We start from the raw sequence: 13,822 nt of genomic DNA on the forward strand, positions 1-13,822 counted from the left end.
CTGCGTCGCTCTGCAGCTCCGGGTCACGTGAGGGCCGCGCGTCACCGCCGAGCTCGCCCCCCACCTCGGGCGGCCAGTGCGGCAAGAGCCCCCCCCCTCCGCCCCCTCCCACCCTCGCCGCCCCTGGCTGACGCACTGCACATCCCCCCTCCACCTCGCCGTGCGTGCTCCCGGGGTGCGCGCACCAGCCGTCACTCATCTGGGGCCTCTCCAATCTGAGGGCACACAAGTGGCATCACCATCTTGCGGTTGGACCTGGCTTTTCTCTGTTACCAGGAAGGATCTGCTCCATCCTCCACCCTCCCGCAACATCTCCCACCCTTGGCCATGGCGTCTTCTGCTTTATTTCTTCTCCATGGCTGTATATAAGTTTCATAATAATTTTAATGCCATTTTGAAAATCAGCGTGACTTAAAATTTTAAAGAAATTTTCAGAAGAAATAAATCAAGAAGCATTTTATTGCACCATAAAGAAAATACTGATTTTGAGTACAACACACCATTTGTGTGTGTATTGAACTCGGCCTGGGAGCTGTCCCTGAGCTTTTTTGCTCATTGCTAGTTACTCTTTTTTTGTTGTTGTTCTTTTTTTGATCATTGCTCATTGCTCTACCACTTGTGCCATAATGTCATTTCCACCTTTTGGGTGGTTAATTTGAGTCTCAGGGACTTTCCTGCCTGAGTGGCTTCAAACCTTGATCCTTAGATCTCAACTTCTGCATAGCTAGGATTACAGGAGTGAGCCATAGGCACCTGGCACACACCATCATTTTTGGAACATTCTAGATTGTTTAAAATATTTTTTGAAATAAAAAAGCACAAGGAAACTTCTTGGATAATTTTTTTCTAAAATGTAAGTTAAATATTCAGGGAAAATTGGAAATGTCAGATCTTGTCCATTTATACAAATAATATTACTGGTCCCCCCACCATGAGACAAAATGCAAATGATAATAAATGTCTTTTATTCTCTTAGAACAAACATTTCTCAAATGTAGGGAAAATATTTCCTGGCAACTAACATAATTAGTTTTTTCCGAGAATTACTTGGTATTATTATTAATGTTTTTAAAGTCATAAGGAGAAAAGCTGTGAGGTTAGGCAGGATAAGGATGCGGAGCTATACAGATGATCCTGGTGCTGACAAGGTTTCTGGTGCTGGTTTTCCCATATTCCAGAGCTACTCATTTTCTATGTTCAGGCTCGTGACTCTGCTGTTTACTCTAAAAATATTAATGAAGAAATGATCTTATAAATACTTTTGGATTCTTTCCTTTATTTATTCCCCTTAATTCCTATCTAATGAGAGGTGTGCTCCTCTGTTGCAAACCAGACTATCTATACTTCTTGGATAAGAATCCAAGAAGAATGTACAAGTGTCGTTTAGCCAGGGGAAAGGACTCCCATGCTTGCTCAATTTCTTCTGTTTTTCACAGCCCAAGTGGAATCATATTTGGGATCTTGCTCCTACTTTTTATGTGGCTTTGGAGGTATATTCTGTTTGGCCCCATATTCTTTACCTCCAGATTACTAAGAAGAGACTAATCTCACTGTGATGTCATTGTATACAAGTCCATACCTGCCTTGATACCCCTTTGTTTATTCACACAACCAAGGAATATTTCCCACTGATCAATCTGGGGAACCATGGTGTTCTCAACTCAGAAATCTGTAGAAATCCTTAAGTGTTATTCAAAAAAGATATGTTTGAAGGCAGCGGTGGTGTGTTTACATTTTTGGTAGGGAGAGCGGCCATAATCTCAGCAGATTTTTCAAAAGATGCTGAGATTTTTGCCTCCTCAAAAAGATTTAAAGTTCTTATCCCCATTTCACCCCCCCCCACTTTTCAACCTGTACTTGTTTTCCTTTCTTTTCCATATTTCAACCTCAGAAACTACCCAATGGTCAGCATAGAAACAGTCATTCTTCTTTAAATCCTCTGCTTTCCCTCTCATATTCCTTTCATAAACAATTATAGTTAAGTTGCTTCTATAATTTGAACTTGAATTGCCTCTCAAATGTCTATATATTAAAGGCTTGGTCACCAGTGTGGCCATATTGGAAGGTTGTAAAATCCTAAAAGATGGGCCTTTATAGGAAAGTTTCATGTATAGGAGTTATGCCCTTGAAAGGAATTATATAGTACTCTGGTCCTTCCTCTTTACCTCTTTTGCTTCTTGCACATGAAGTAAGCACAATTGCCCTGTCACACACCCTTGACATGATATGTTGTGCCCTTCACAAAGTTATAAAAAGCATAGGTCCACTCAAACATTAACTAGAATCTGCAAAATTGGGAGACTAAATAAAGTGTATCTTCATAACTTTGTTATCTTATGTATTTGTTATAGGGGCAGACAGCTGACTGAAAGTTTCAAATTCTTCCTTTTTTTTTTTTTTGCGTCCAGTCATGGGGCCTGAACTCTGGGCCTGGGCACTGTCCCTCAGCTCTTCAGCTCAAGGCTAGCGCTCTACCACTTGAGCCACAGCGCCACTTCCGGCTTTTTCCTTATGTGGTGCTGAGGAATCGAACCCAGGGCTTCAGGCATGCAAGGGAAGTGCTCTACCACTGAGCCATCTTCCCAGCCCCTCAAATTATTTCTTTTCAAATTATTTCTTAAGAATTTTGAAGATATAATTCAGATGTACCAAAATCCATCTACTAAAATGGATAATTGATTTTTGGAATGTCCATAAATATGTGCAATCTTCACTACAGTCAATTTCACAAGTTTCTTCATCTTAAAACTAGCTTTCATGCAGTAATTTTCATCAAATACTTTTCATATAAACTGTGAATGAAAAAATAGAATTTGAAATAAAATACTGAAAGACATAACAGGGAAAAAGTCTAGATGTTTTTTGATCATGATGATGTTTTAAATAGAACAGCAAAGGCTTAATCCATGAGAAAAGGACTTCATTAAAATTCACATTTTCTCTTCTTGAAAGACACTGTCAAGAGAATGAAAACATAAGCCACAGAATAGGAAAATATTTGAGAAAAAAGCATATAAAATAAAGGACAACTATTCAAAATATTTGAAGAACTCTTAAGCCACATTAAATTAACAAAAAGAAAACAACCACATTAAAAATGTAAAAGATCTAAAGAAGTATTTCACCAAAGATGATGTACAGAGGGCAAATAAACATGAAAGATGCTCCTCACAACATGTGATCAGGAAAATACAAATTAAAACTGAGATACCACTGCACATCTATTAGAAAGGCCAAAATCTAGAACACTGATAGCACTGAATGCTGGAAGGATGTAGTGTAAATTCAAGACTGCACTCTCTCATAAGAATCCAGAAATAGACATGAGATTATCCAGGAAGGACTTAAGGAATAACCTCTTTTGTAATGTCATGAAGCTCCTTGACAGGCATTAGAATAGCAGAAGAATTTTGAAAATAATTTTATACTATCAAAAGCACTGCCAGTCTGGCCTGTAGAAGACAAAAGAGGGACAAAATGAGTTATCAGACTTCCTTGACTGTACAAGCATCAAATAGGATAATGGAGCTACTTGGCTGCTAACATATGCCATATTTGAGAAATATGAAGAATAGGCTGCCAGCAGTGACTCATACCCTTCAACCTTCCTACTGAAAAAAAAGAGAGACTTGGAAAATTGTGGTTTGAGACAAGCATGGGCAAAAAGTTCATAAGATATGGTGACACATGCTTGACAAGTATGGTGGCATATGCTTGTCATCCTGTTTATGATAGAATGATCATAGGGTAGGCCAGTCTGGACAAAGAGTGAGACCTTATCTCAAAAATAATCAGAGCAACAAGGGATGGAGGTATGGCTCAAGCAATAGAATGTCTGTCTTGCAAGTATATGACCTCTGGGTTCAAAACCCCATACAAATACAAAGAAGAACGACTCCTACTTCAGAGCCACAGATACAGAGGCAAAGCTGGAGAAGGCCACCTACATGAGCACAGAATCTTATGAAACCAATGTGGATTCTATTAGTAATGGGTATTTGAAAGGGAGAGGAAAAAAGAAGACACAGGTCATGTGAAAATGCAGGCAGAAATACAAGTTATGCTGCCAAAAGCTATAAAATAATTATTAGGAACAACCAGGAACTGGAAGATGCAAGGATTTTCCTCTAGAGTCTTTAAAAGAAATGTGGCCCTGATAGCACTTTGAGTTTGGATTTCTAATTTCCAGAATCATGAGAAAACAAATTCTCACAGCCTTAAGCCATCTAGGTTATGGTACTTTATTATGGCAACTTTAGGAAGCCAAAATATCAATATAGAGATGCATGCTTGTACATATACAGAATTCAGTGCATATTTCTAAAAATAACTATCATTAGCTTCCTATTCTAAATTAGTAACTCAACATTTGCAGTTATGATTTGGAGTATTTAAGAGTTTAACAGATCTTTATAGATTTCTTTGACATTAATATTGTTCCAAATAATACTATTGTTCCAATTAATATTGTTCCAAAGGTTGTATGTTTTCCCCTTCTCTACAGATTTCTTTATATTTCAAGGATATTAACAGTATGTCAATCATATATAGGAGCATTTTTTCTCCCCAGGTCTTCATATGTTCTTTAGTACATTTTCTCACAAAAGAGAACTTTTTAACTTGGAATAATTTGGGTGGCTCAGAATCTAACATTATTCTCTGCATAAAAATATTTGAAAAAAAATATTTGGCTAATGCACTGAGGACATGTTTAACGAGGGTAGAGAACAACCTCAACCTAGGAAGTGATAAGGCCCTTTGGCACAGCTCTGGCTTAAATATGGGTCCAAGACATGAGTCTATGCTCCACTCCTTCCCAAAGGTTACTCACTGAGTATCCTTTTCCTCTTCTCAAGGACAGGGATCATAATACCTGCCTCAAACAGACTTTTCAAAGATCTACTGTAGTAAGCACCATCACTCTCTGTCAAACAAGGCAGAGGGGGGTATCCTGGGAACAAATCCACAGAACAACTAGCCTTTTGGATGGATGAGAGTCAACACTACATAGTTGCACCCAGACTTCCAAATTCAATAACAGCAAAACACTAGAACAAAAATACAACAAAGGTAATGAGGGTGAAGATGGTAACACCCAAGGGTTTCCTCTCAGAGTGTCACACTCAGGATTGTGTACCATTCTATGTGAAGGTCTCTCAGATCTTTCCATTTTTCTGGAGAAGTAAAGGAGGTAATTGGGAGATCAGCAGAGCAAAGAACCCTGGCCTCATGCCCAGACCATCTGGCCTTATCTCACTTTATCTGGATTCTAAAACCTTACCTTAGGATGCGGCAGAGCTTGTACAACTCTACTGTAGTCTAAGTAGTTGGTCTGACAGTCCCTAGGGTAGAGAAAGGAAAGGAGACATTCATTAGTATCCAAGAGGAGATATGCTGATAGCACAATGACATTTCTTATTCTTTGTGACAGAAACATGCCTCTATGTATGCTCCAAGATATATATCAGAATGACTCCAGCATCACAGTATGTCATGAGAAAAATGTCCTGAAAATCCAAAAGCCTTCCAATAAAGAAACAGGGCCCATGGAATTTGGAGAAAAGACATATACTGTTTAAAATAAGTAGATATCTATACACAAAGAAGAAAATGTTTCAATTACCTAGTAGCTACCTTAATTCACTCCCCTGATTGTTCTAGCTCATACCTAACCAACTTGTACACCAACACTTACTTCTCAGACCACTTCATCCCAGACTTGGTGGAGAATGCCTGCATCATTTGCTGCTCCTGGGAAATCGCCATCTCAGAGCCTGAGGGCAATAGCATGGGAATGGAGCAAGCATTTTCCATCTCTTGGGGCCTGGCACTCAAAAATAGCTTGTCATTGACGATGCATAAGCTGAAGGGAAAAATGAGATCTAGAATAGCTAGACAAAAAGACAACCTGCTACCCCAAAGCTATCATTGCTCAGCAGCTAAATTCCTTCTATCCCCTACTTTGTTCAACTTTCCTGGTTGGTATCCTTTGATACTTCCCACAGAGCCCATCTTTGGAGTCTGTGTACATAACTCACTAAATTTATAAGGTTAACTATAACCCAGGAATGGGTTTACATTCCCATTTTCCCTTTACAACAGCTCAAGGGAGTAGGCAGTATAATCACTATTTCAGAGGAAGAAAGTGATAGGTCATATTACTTGGCATACAGCAAATAAGTAAATCACAGCGAAAGTGTTACATCAGGACTTTAGAGCCCACACTGTGTGTGTGTGTGTGTGTGTGTGTGTGTGTGCGCGTGCGCGCGCACAAGCACATGTACACACCTATACTGGGGCTTGATTCTGGGCCTTGTGTTCTCACTCAGAGTTTTCACTCACTGCTGACATTCTACCACTTGAACCACCCCCTCTACTTTGGGGTTTTGCTGGTGAATTGAAGATAAGGTGGATTTGTCTACCCAGGGGCTTCTCAGATCTTGTCTCCTGAATAAGCTGCGATTATAGATGTGAACAATCAGCATCTAGTCAGAGTCCATGCTCTCAACCACTTGGGTAGACTGTGGGTTTAAAAAATACCTCAGGGACTCACTATTGCATATCAACACTGTCGCCAAGCTTGGATGGATACTCCTACCCACAACACAGTACTTACCTTGAACTGCTGCTGTGGGTAGTGATGAAGGTCCGAGTGAAGACATGAACACATCCCTGAGAATTTCCTTCCACTTCAATGACAACAAACAACAATACCCCTTTAGAGTTTCATATGCTTCACATGTTCATACAGTGTTTCCCAGTAAAAAGTCTTACACTAAAGGGAGCAACACCTAACAGTTACCACTGTTAACTTGGATTCAGGATGGCAGGGGAAATCGGGGGAAAACACTAAGAATAACTCACTCACACTGATGGGTCCCCTATCAAAAATTGAGACTTGTGAAAATCACTTCAAATGTATTTCATCCCTGTTTTTTTCATTCCCAGGTTTTTTCAAATGAGGGAACAGATTAAGTGGTCCCAAATCACCTAACTAACATGAGAACCATCAAAATCTTACAATCTGTATCCCCAGTACTTGAGCTCTGGAGTAGACAAGATCAAGATGCTTGTAAGCAGGATATAAGAAGAGAAAAGCAAGGAAAGAATGCGAAGGGTTCTACAGCTGGTTTCCCAGGAAGGTGGGCAGGAGGGAATCTGGAAAGGGGATTCTATATACACTCACCTTCCTTGAACTGCCCACTGACAGAGAAGCAGAGCATCTTTTCCTAAAAGGGTAGAACACAGGAGCTCAGGATTCTGCTTAACTTCCTACTCAACTCCAGCTCTCTGGGACTGTCAGAAAGGAAACATGTGCTCACCGTCTGGAACCAAGTGTCCACCACAAATGAATTGAGATCATGTTGGGTTTTGGGCAACACTTTGAGGGAGTTTACAATGTCACATTTTCTGTGCTTTAGCAGCTGCCTCTGTACATCTGTTGGAAAGCAGAGAAACCAAAATGGAGGAGGCTACCACACCTGGCCCTTGTCTTCTCTGATTGCCTAATTCATACTTTCTCTCTGCCCTGTATTCTCTATCACATACTTACATGGATCCTTGAGATTCTTCATATTCCTGCTGTACTTCAAATAGTCACACAGATTGCTTCTAGGAGAGAAAGCAGCATGTGGTAATAGTCCCACCAGTGTCTGGACTGCATGCAGTATGAGTCTGCTGGGAGGCAAGGGAGTCTCACACTGCCTCCAGTCTGAGCAGTGATACTCACGGAGCTTGTTCCTTGAAGTTGTGGGTAATGGTTAGGGAGAAACAGGCCTCTTCATGGTAAACATCAAGAAGATCCTGTCGATCTCCATAGTCATAGATCGTGTAGTATCTGTGGGAATGTAATAGGCTATATCTATGATCTGAGCCTCAAATGAGACAGTTTTACCAAGCAGACCTGTGACTGTGAGGTCTTACCTGTCTTGTCCCATCCCTCCCATTACTCAGAGTTCCGGGGATACATACTGTTGCAGAAATTGTAGGATCAGATCCTTTAGCATTTCAGATCCAAAGTAACTTCCCTAAAATAAAAGAAGTGTTCAGGATATTGTTATCCTTTCTTTATGCATAACTAAAAATCTTAGGCAATCCTCTCTTCACCTTGCAAGTTGGTAACTTCTTGTGAGTTTCAGTGTTAAAGACAGGTGGTCTAGATGATGCCTGGCCATCCTGGAGAACACAAGAGGAAGTCACCAGTGCAAACCAGGTAGGTAATATTGGAAGATCAGGGAAAGGGATGGACTCAGGAATGGGAAAGTTCAGAAATTAGGTCTAACAGAACAACAGTTGGGATCATAGCCAGATATCCTGGTGTGTAGAAAGGCCATATACTCTCTGTCAAGTTCCCACATGACCCTGTATCGTCTCCCATCCCTTTGAAGTTGAAGAGCTAGATCCAAAAGTTTAACTTGAGCAATAACTAAGGGGGTTGAGAATAGGTTGTGGGCAGCTTTATTTTCAGTTAGAGATGCCAATGGTGAAAGACTGTACCTACCAGGCGTAATAACTTGGGAAACAATTCCAGGATGGAGCTGCCAAAAATTCAAGACCACCTATAAAAATCATGCAATGTATACATATGCACAAACATTACCCGGTACCCCATTCATATGTAGGTATATTATCATATCTAGCTAATATGTAAATTCTTAACATTTTTCCTTGAACTCTGGGTCTGAGCATGGTCCTTCAGCTCTTCATCCCAAGGCTAGCACTCTACCACTTGAGCCACAACACCACTTCCGGGTTTCTAGTGGTTTACTGGAGATAAGAGTCTCACAGCCTTTCCTGCCTGGGCTGGCTTTGAACCACGATCCTCAGGTTTCAGCTTCCTGAGTAGGTAGCATTACAGGCGCTAGCCACTGGGACCTGGAAAATTCTTAATATTTTTATGCCTCAGTTGAAAATACAGAAACTTAAGAGGAAAAAAGTTGAAACTGTGGAACTGACCTTGAGGGAAAATTGTCTCCCTCTTTCTCTCTTCTCTCATCTTCTCCCTGGGTATCCCTTATGTTCACTGTCCAACAGGACCACAAGAAATACAGTGGCAACCCAAGCTTCAGGGCTTTCTTCTCCATTTTCTTCCCTTTTCCTCTTCTGAGTTCTCATACAAGTCTCAGAAGGGAACAGTATATGGTGTGGGAGCCCAGAGGTCTGACCCCTCGTTGGACACTCAACATCATGCACAACATGGCCTGCCCAGACCAGGTGAGTGAGGGATCAGGAGGTAGGGGAAGGGGATACAGGGCATGGAACAGAAAGAGAAGAAACATAGAAGGAGCAATGGGACAGAGTACAACAAGCTGACTACAAAGGAAAAAGAAAATCAAAAAGATAGAGAAGACACTCATTCGGCCCTGGTTCTTGGTGTGAAGGGAGAAGAAAAAGAGAATGATTTCCCTGCTACAGCCCTCTCTTTTACTTGCCTCTGGTAGACCCTGTTGCCCTAGGCAGATCTTACAATATGAACCTGCTGAATGCAGGCTGAATATGGCATGGGAAATGAACCTCCCTCAGGGCAGCAGTAATTCCCTAGAGCCAGCTCATCATGAGATGGACAATATTTGGACCATCTTATAATCCTGAATTCTCTCTCACACACCCATGCCTGTGAGTCTATGCCTCGCCCATGAACCATACTTGTTTGTTTTGCAGGAGCAGGTAGGATGATGTGACATGGAGTGGGGGGGTTGGGTGGACAACACTCCTGAAAGACCTGCCCTTCTGTTCTCAAGATCCTCTGCCTTCCACTCCTGCTTCAGGAAGCTGCCTGCTTGCCCACTTCTGGATCCTTGATCAAGGAAGCAGGGTGCTCCCCAAGGAAGACATAGCTCCCAACGATGGCCCAGAGGAACAGATTTCACCATGGCAGCCACTTTTGTGGCTGAGGACCTCCGTCCTCACCATGGTGCAAGACAAGCCTCCATGCTGGCCTGGGACAGGCAAGGGACCTGTCAGGATAGGGATGGAAGGTTAGCTACATGTGGGTGAAGCATGCGAGGGTGGGGAGACCAGAGTTGAGGACCCAGACAGGAAAGGGGACTGGGCTTGTGGTCACAAATGACCATGGCAATCTCCTGCAGATAGGCATGCCAGGGGCAGACTAGGCTCCAAAAGAATAATAGCGAGTGCAACTGACTTCATGCTGGTGGAATTATCCGGGAAGGTGGTGCAGAAAGAGTCTGATTCTGCATGCATCTCTTCTGGTGTTTGGCCTTTCCCTTTCTCAATCTCTACTGAAGTCTCCATCTGAAATTATGAGGGGGAAACACATGAACTGAAAAAATCAAGGCAGGATGACCCTGAACTTCTAACCCTCCTCCTTGCCCCAAAGTCCAGGTCTCTACCTCTTGTCATCATCTAATAAGCCCTTCCACTTTCCCTTCAAACAACAATCTGAAAATTGATTTTGATACTGGAGGACATTGGCATAGCAACAAGCAGTCCAACCAGCTGGCTTTTGTGGCACAAGTTCAAGGACAAAATCTATAATGAAGGAAGAATTAGAGTGAGGACTCCAAAATGAGATTAATGAGACCAAGTTGAACTTTTGCAACCTTCATCAGTCATACCAGAATCTGGATGAAAGTCTCACCTTGGATATGTTCTCTTCATGAGTAGTTAAGGTAGTAGTCACATACTTTCCAGGATTCAGTGATATCATTTTTGTATTATAAGTTGCCATGTCTTCAGGAAGCAAGAGAGAATCAGAAGGCTAATATAGTGCTAGCATCAACCCCTCCCCAAATTACAGTCATTAAATCTCCATCCCAGACAGATCTTTCTGCCTTCATTTTCCTTAGAATTACTACTGTCAATCATACCTCGGTCAAATGAGTTACTGTAGATGTTAAGATCTTGCTGGGATACATCATATCCTTTGTTCATTCTTGGCTGCAGGATTAGTTCTCTGATTATTTGAGGCTGAAGTGGTAAAGGTGGCAATAGAAGGGGGTATAGATGGGTCTGATGGTAGGTGCTAGCTTATCTGGAGTCTAAATTACATTTACCTGTTCCATCTTTTCTGACTTTACCTCCTTCTGCAGAGAGTGAGGTACATCAGAGGCGCTGATAAAGATTGAGATCTGCAGACAGCACAAGGGGCTGAGTCAGCATCAACATCTCTGACCCCCAAGATTATATAAGATCCTGCTCCTGGTTTGCCCACTTTCTCTTAACTAGACCAGGTTATGACATTGACACACACCCTTTCATTATTGTTGTCCAAAAGCTTGTCACTGATCTTCTTCAGTTCAAAGGCAGTGCTGGCATTATTGACAAAGAACTGGGCTTGCATTTTCTCATAGCGAAACTAGATATAAGGGTGAAAGAAATAGAATGTGAAGCCAGAACCATTTCTCATCTATCCCTTCTACGGTCTTGATTCTTCTCATCCTCCTTACTATCCCCTCTTACCTCGACTGGAGTGAAAGGGACACTGCATTGGCTCTGAATCAAATTTAGCAGCCACTCCTCATCATATTTTATGCCAAATGGAATCTAGGAGCAAATAAAATGTTGAGAGAAGAGACTGACATAATGGAATTTAAAGGTAAGCTCAAGCATCTTTTATTCGGCCTTTTTTTTTTGGTCAAGCATTACAATTTAAATTTCTAAAACTAGGACACATTCCGATGCAGTATTTCTAGCTTTTACACTAGACATAGATTTTCTAGTTACCTTTTCTCTTGACTGAAATTATTTTCTTCAAATAATCAATTTCAAATATTTGACATGAGCTATAAACTTCCATTTATTAGTTTTCAAAGATCTTAAACTTCTGTTATAAAAGACCCACACTGCCCCCTTTCCTGGAACTTTTGTATTTCCCAGGTTGGCCTTGAATTTATGATCCTCCTGCCTCTGCCTCCAAAGTTCTGGGATTATAGATAGGCAATCACTATAACCAGCTGACTTGCCCCTTTGACAGGGACTCCAGAGACTCAAATCTAACAAGTCAGACTTAAGAAAAACTGAAGTATCCAGTATGGAGTTACTCCATTTTCTTATAATTAATTTCTTTAAATACACAATCTCTTCTATTCTTCATGCAGTTGGCTTGCTCCCTCTATATTGCCCCTCTGAATTTGCCCTTACACAATCTAAGATATTAACTACTGGAAAAAGAACACATTATCAGTTTTCCATACCCAGAAAAGCTCTGGCATTTCTACATCAGCCCAGTACAATTCGGTTTTCCTACAACTGGATATTAGATCTATTTTGTTAGGACACTCACTGTGACCTTAAACCAGCTCTCAAAGTTCACATCCTGTTCTGTCTTCTGAATTCTTCTCTCTGGAGGGTTTTGGCCTTCCACCATGTTAATTTGGGTTTTGTTTTGTTTGTTTGAATAGATTCTCTGACGATAGGATGGGATGGCATAAGGAATGCTGTGAGAAAAATAGAGAAACTGAAGTCATCTCTATATACTCAGAAATTCTCCTATTTGAGTTTTTTGTCCCACTGGAACCAGGGCTACAAAATGTTTGTTCAGTCATTAATCCCATCCTATTATTTTCACTCTCAGGTTAGGAAAAAGAGTAACACATTTAACTAGCAGGTTAAATTCCTAAGTATTTCACTGACTAGTACATTCCAGCCATGCTGACTGATCACTTACTATCTTCTTCCACGGGCTTCCATGTGGGCAATACTTGTTGGATCTCTGTCTTGCTGTTGCAGGAATAGAGTATGCAGGCCAGTAGTGACTTTTTCAGAGCAACTGGGAAGTCTCCTTTGAAAATGCGAGCATTTTTCTCTTTTTTGAATGTATTTAGTTTTGGAATTGTGCCCTTAAATTGAGAAACAACATTAATGTGGAATAACAGAAAAAGTCCTGGGCAAATATAACCACTAATGAAGAGAAAGAAATGTATCATAGTGCTTGGTAACTGAGAAAGAAATCTATCATAGTGCCAAAAAGGTTGAAAGACTTCTCTGCAGTTCCACTTCCTGGGAGATGGGAAGACGGGAGATAGGAAGCATTCATACCCAAGAAAAAAAATAAGCACAGTGCGATTAAGGATCTGATCAGATGTTAGCACCTGCTTTGCCATTTTCATGCTAGATGACCTGAGACATGTGATTTACCATTTCTAAACCTCACCTCCCTCCCCTGAGGGGTAATAAAAATTCACCTTGAAATTTTGCTGTTATGGTTCAATGATTAAAGACAATGCCTTCTTTCCCTTCCTGAACGAAGAACTAGACAAATGAAAAGTAAAGCTGAAAAATATACAGTATATAACTTAAATGCATAAAATTATGGGGAGTAGCAAAAGGAAATGGAAAGAATGAAAGGAAATATAGTGAACACATCTAACACACACTCAATTTGAGTCTCAGAAATAAAGAAAGAAAATAGTAAGGAAATATTACTTCCCCTTAGTTGAGAAGTTTCCAAAATTATCAAGACACCTAGTCAGTATAAAAATTCCAATGGGAGAAAAAGTGTACTTTAAGGGGAAAAAATCCCCCACAAAAAAAACAGACGTTTCATAATAATATTCATGCTACAAAACCTGGGAGGAAATCTGGCCAGAAGACTTAAACCAAAATAATATTAAAGGTCCTTCCTCGAATAGAAAAATATCACCATATGTGCAAAAAAGATTAATGATATTTACAAATATATAGATAAATCTAAGTGAATATGAACTATTATAACACTATTATAATTTCTTTTAGGGTGTTACTATACAATTAAAATACATGACAGTCAATTGAGAGAGGATAACCAGTTTCACAGTTTTCCAACATTCCTGAAAAATGTTATGAGACTCAAATGAGCAAATGAAATTGTGATAGGGCAAAG

The 13,822-nt window shown here is 40.6% G+C and overlaps 1 protein-coding gene across 1 annotated transcript; it reads right to left on the reverse strand.

Annotated features, from left to right (window-relative positions):
* Positions 1-1,114: 1,114 nt before the first annotated feature.
* Nxf3 (nuclear RNA export factor 3) lies at positions 1,115-12,700 on the reverse strand. Its single transcript, XM_013036583.1, has 19 exons — positions 12,629-12,700; positions 12,245-12,398; positions 11,422-11,505; positions 11,213-11,317; positions 11,016-11,090; positions 10,830-10,929; positions 10,601-10,692; positions 10,145-10,254; positions 8,501-8,537; positions 8,107-8,175; positions 7,972-8,027; positions 7,730-7,837; positions 7,553-7,611; positions 7,323-7,438; positions 7,187-7,229; positions 6,617-6,689; positions 5,696-5,863; positions 5,282-5,342; positions 1,115-1,223 (listed from the first exon to the last, which is right to left on the reverse strand). The coding sequence occupies exons 1-19, from the start codon at positions 12,649-12,651 to the stop codon at positions 1,185-1,187; spliced, it is 1,572 nt and encodes a 523-aa protein (XP_012892037.1). The 5' UTR covers positions 12,652-12,700; the 3' UTR covers positions 1,115-1,184.
* Between the last annotated feature and the right edge of the window lie 1,122 nt (positions 12,701-13,822).

This window comes from Dipodomys ordii, unplaced genomic scaffold, assembly GCF_000151885.1.
Source record: "Dipodomys ordii isolate 6190 unplaced genomic scaffold, Dord_2.0 Scaffold303, whole genome shotgun sequence".
Classification (NCBI taxonomy): Eukaryota; Metazoa; Chordata; class Mammalia; order Rodentia; family Heteromyidae; genus Dipodomys; species Dipodomys ordii.

Coding starts and splice junctions, on each gene's coding strand:
- Nxf3 (XM_013036583.1), bottom strand. CDS start 12,651: ATGGAAGCCCGTGGAAGAAGATA. Junction 8,028..8,106: donor AGAAGTTACCAACTTGCAAG/GTGAAGAGAGGA, acceptor CTTTTATTTTAG/GGAAGTTACTTTGGATCTGA. Junction 7,612..7,729: donor AACTTCAAGGAACAAGCTCC/GTGAGTATCACT, acceptor TTTCTCTCCTAG/AAGCAATCTGTGTGACTATT.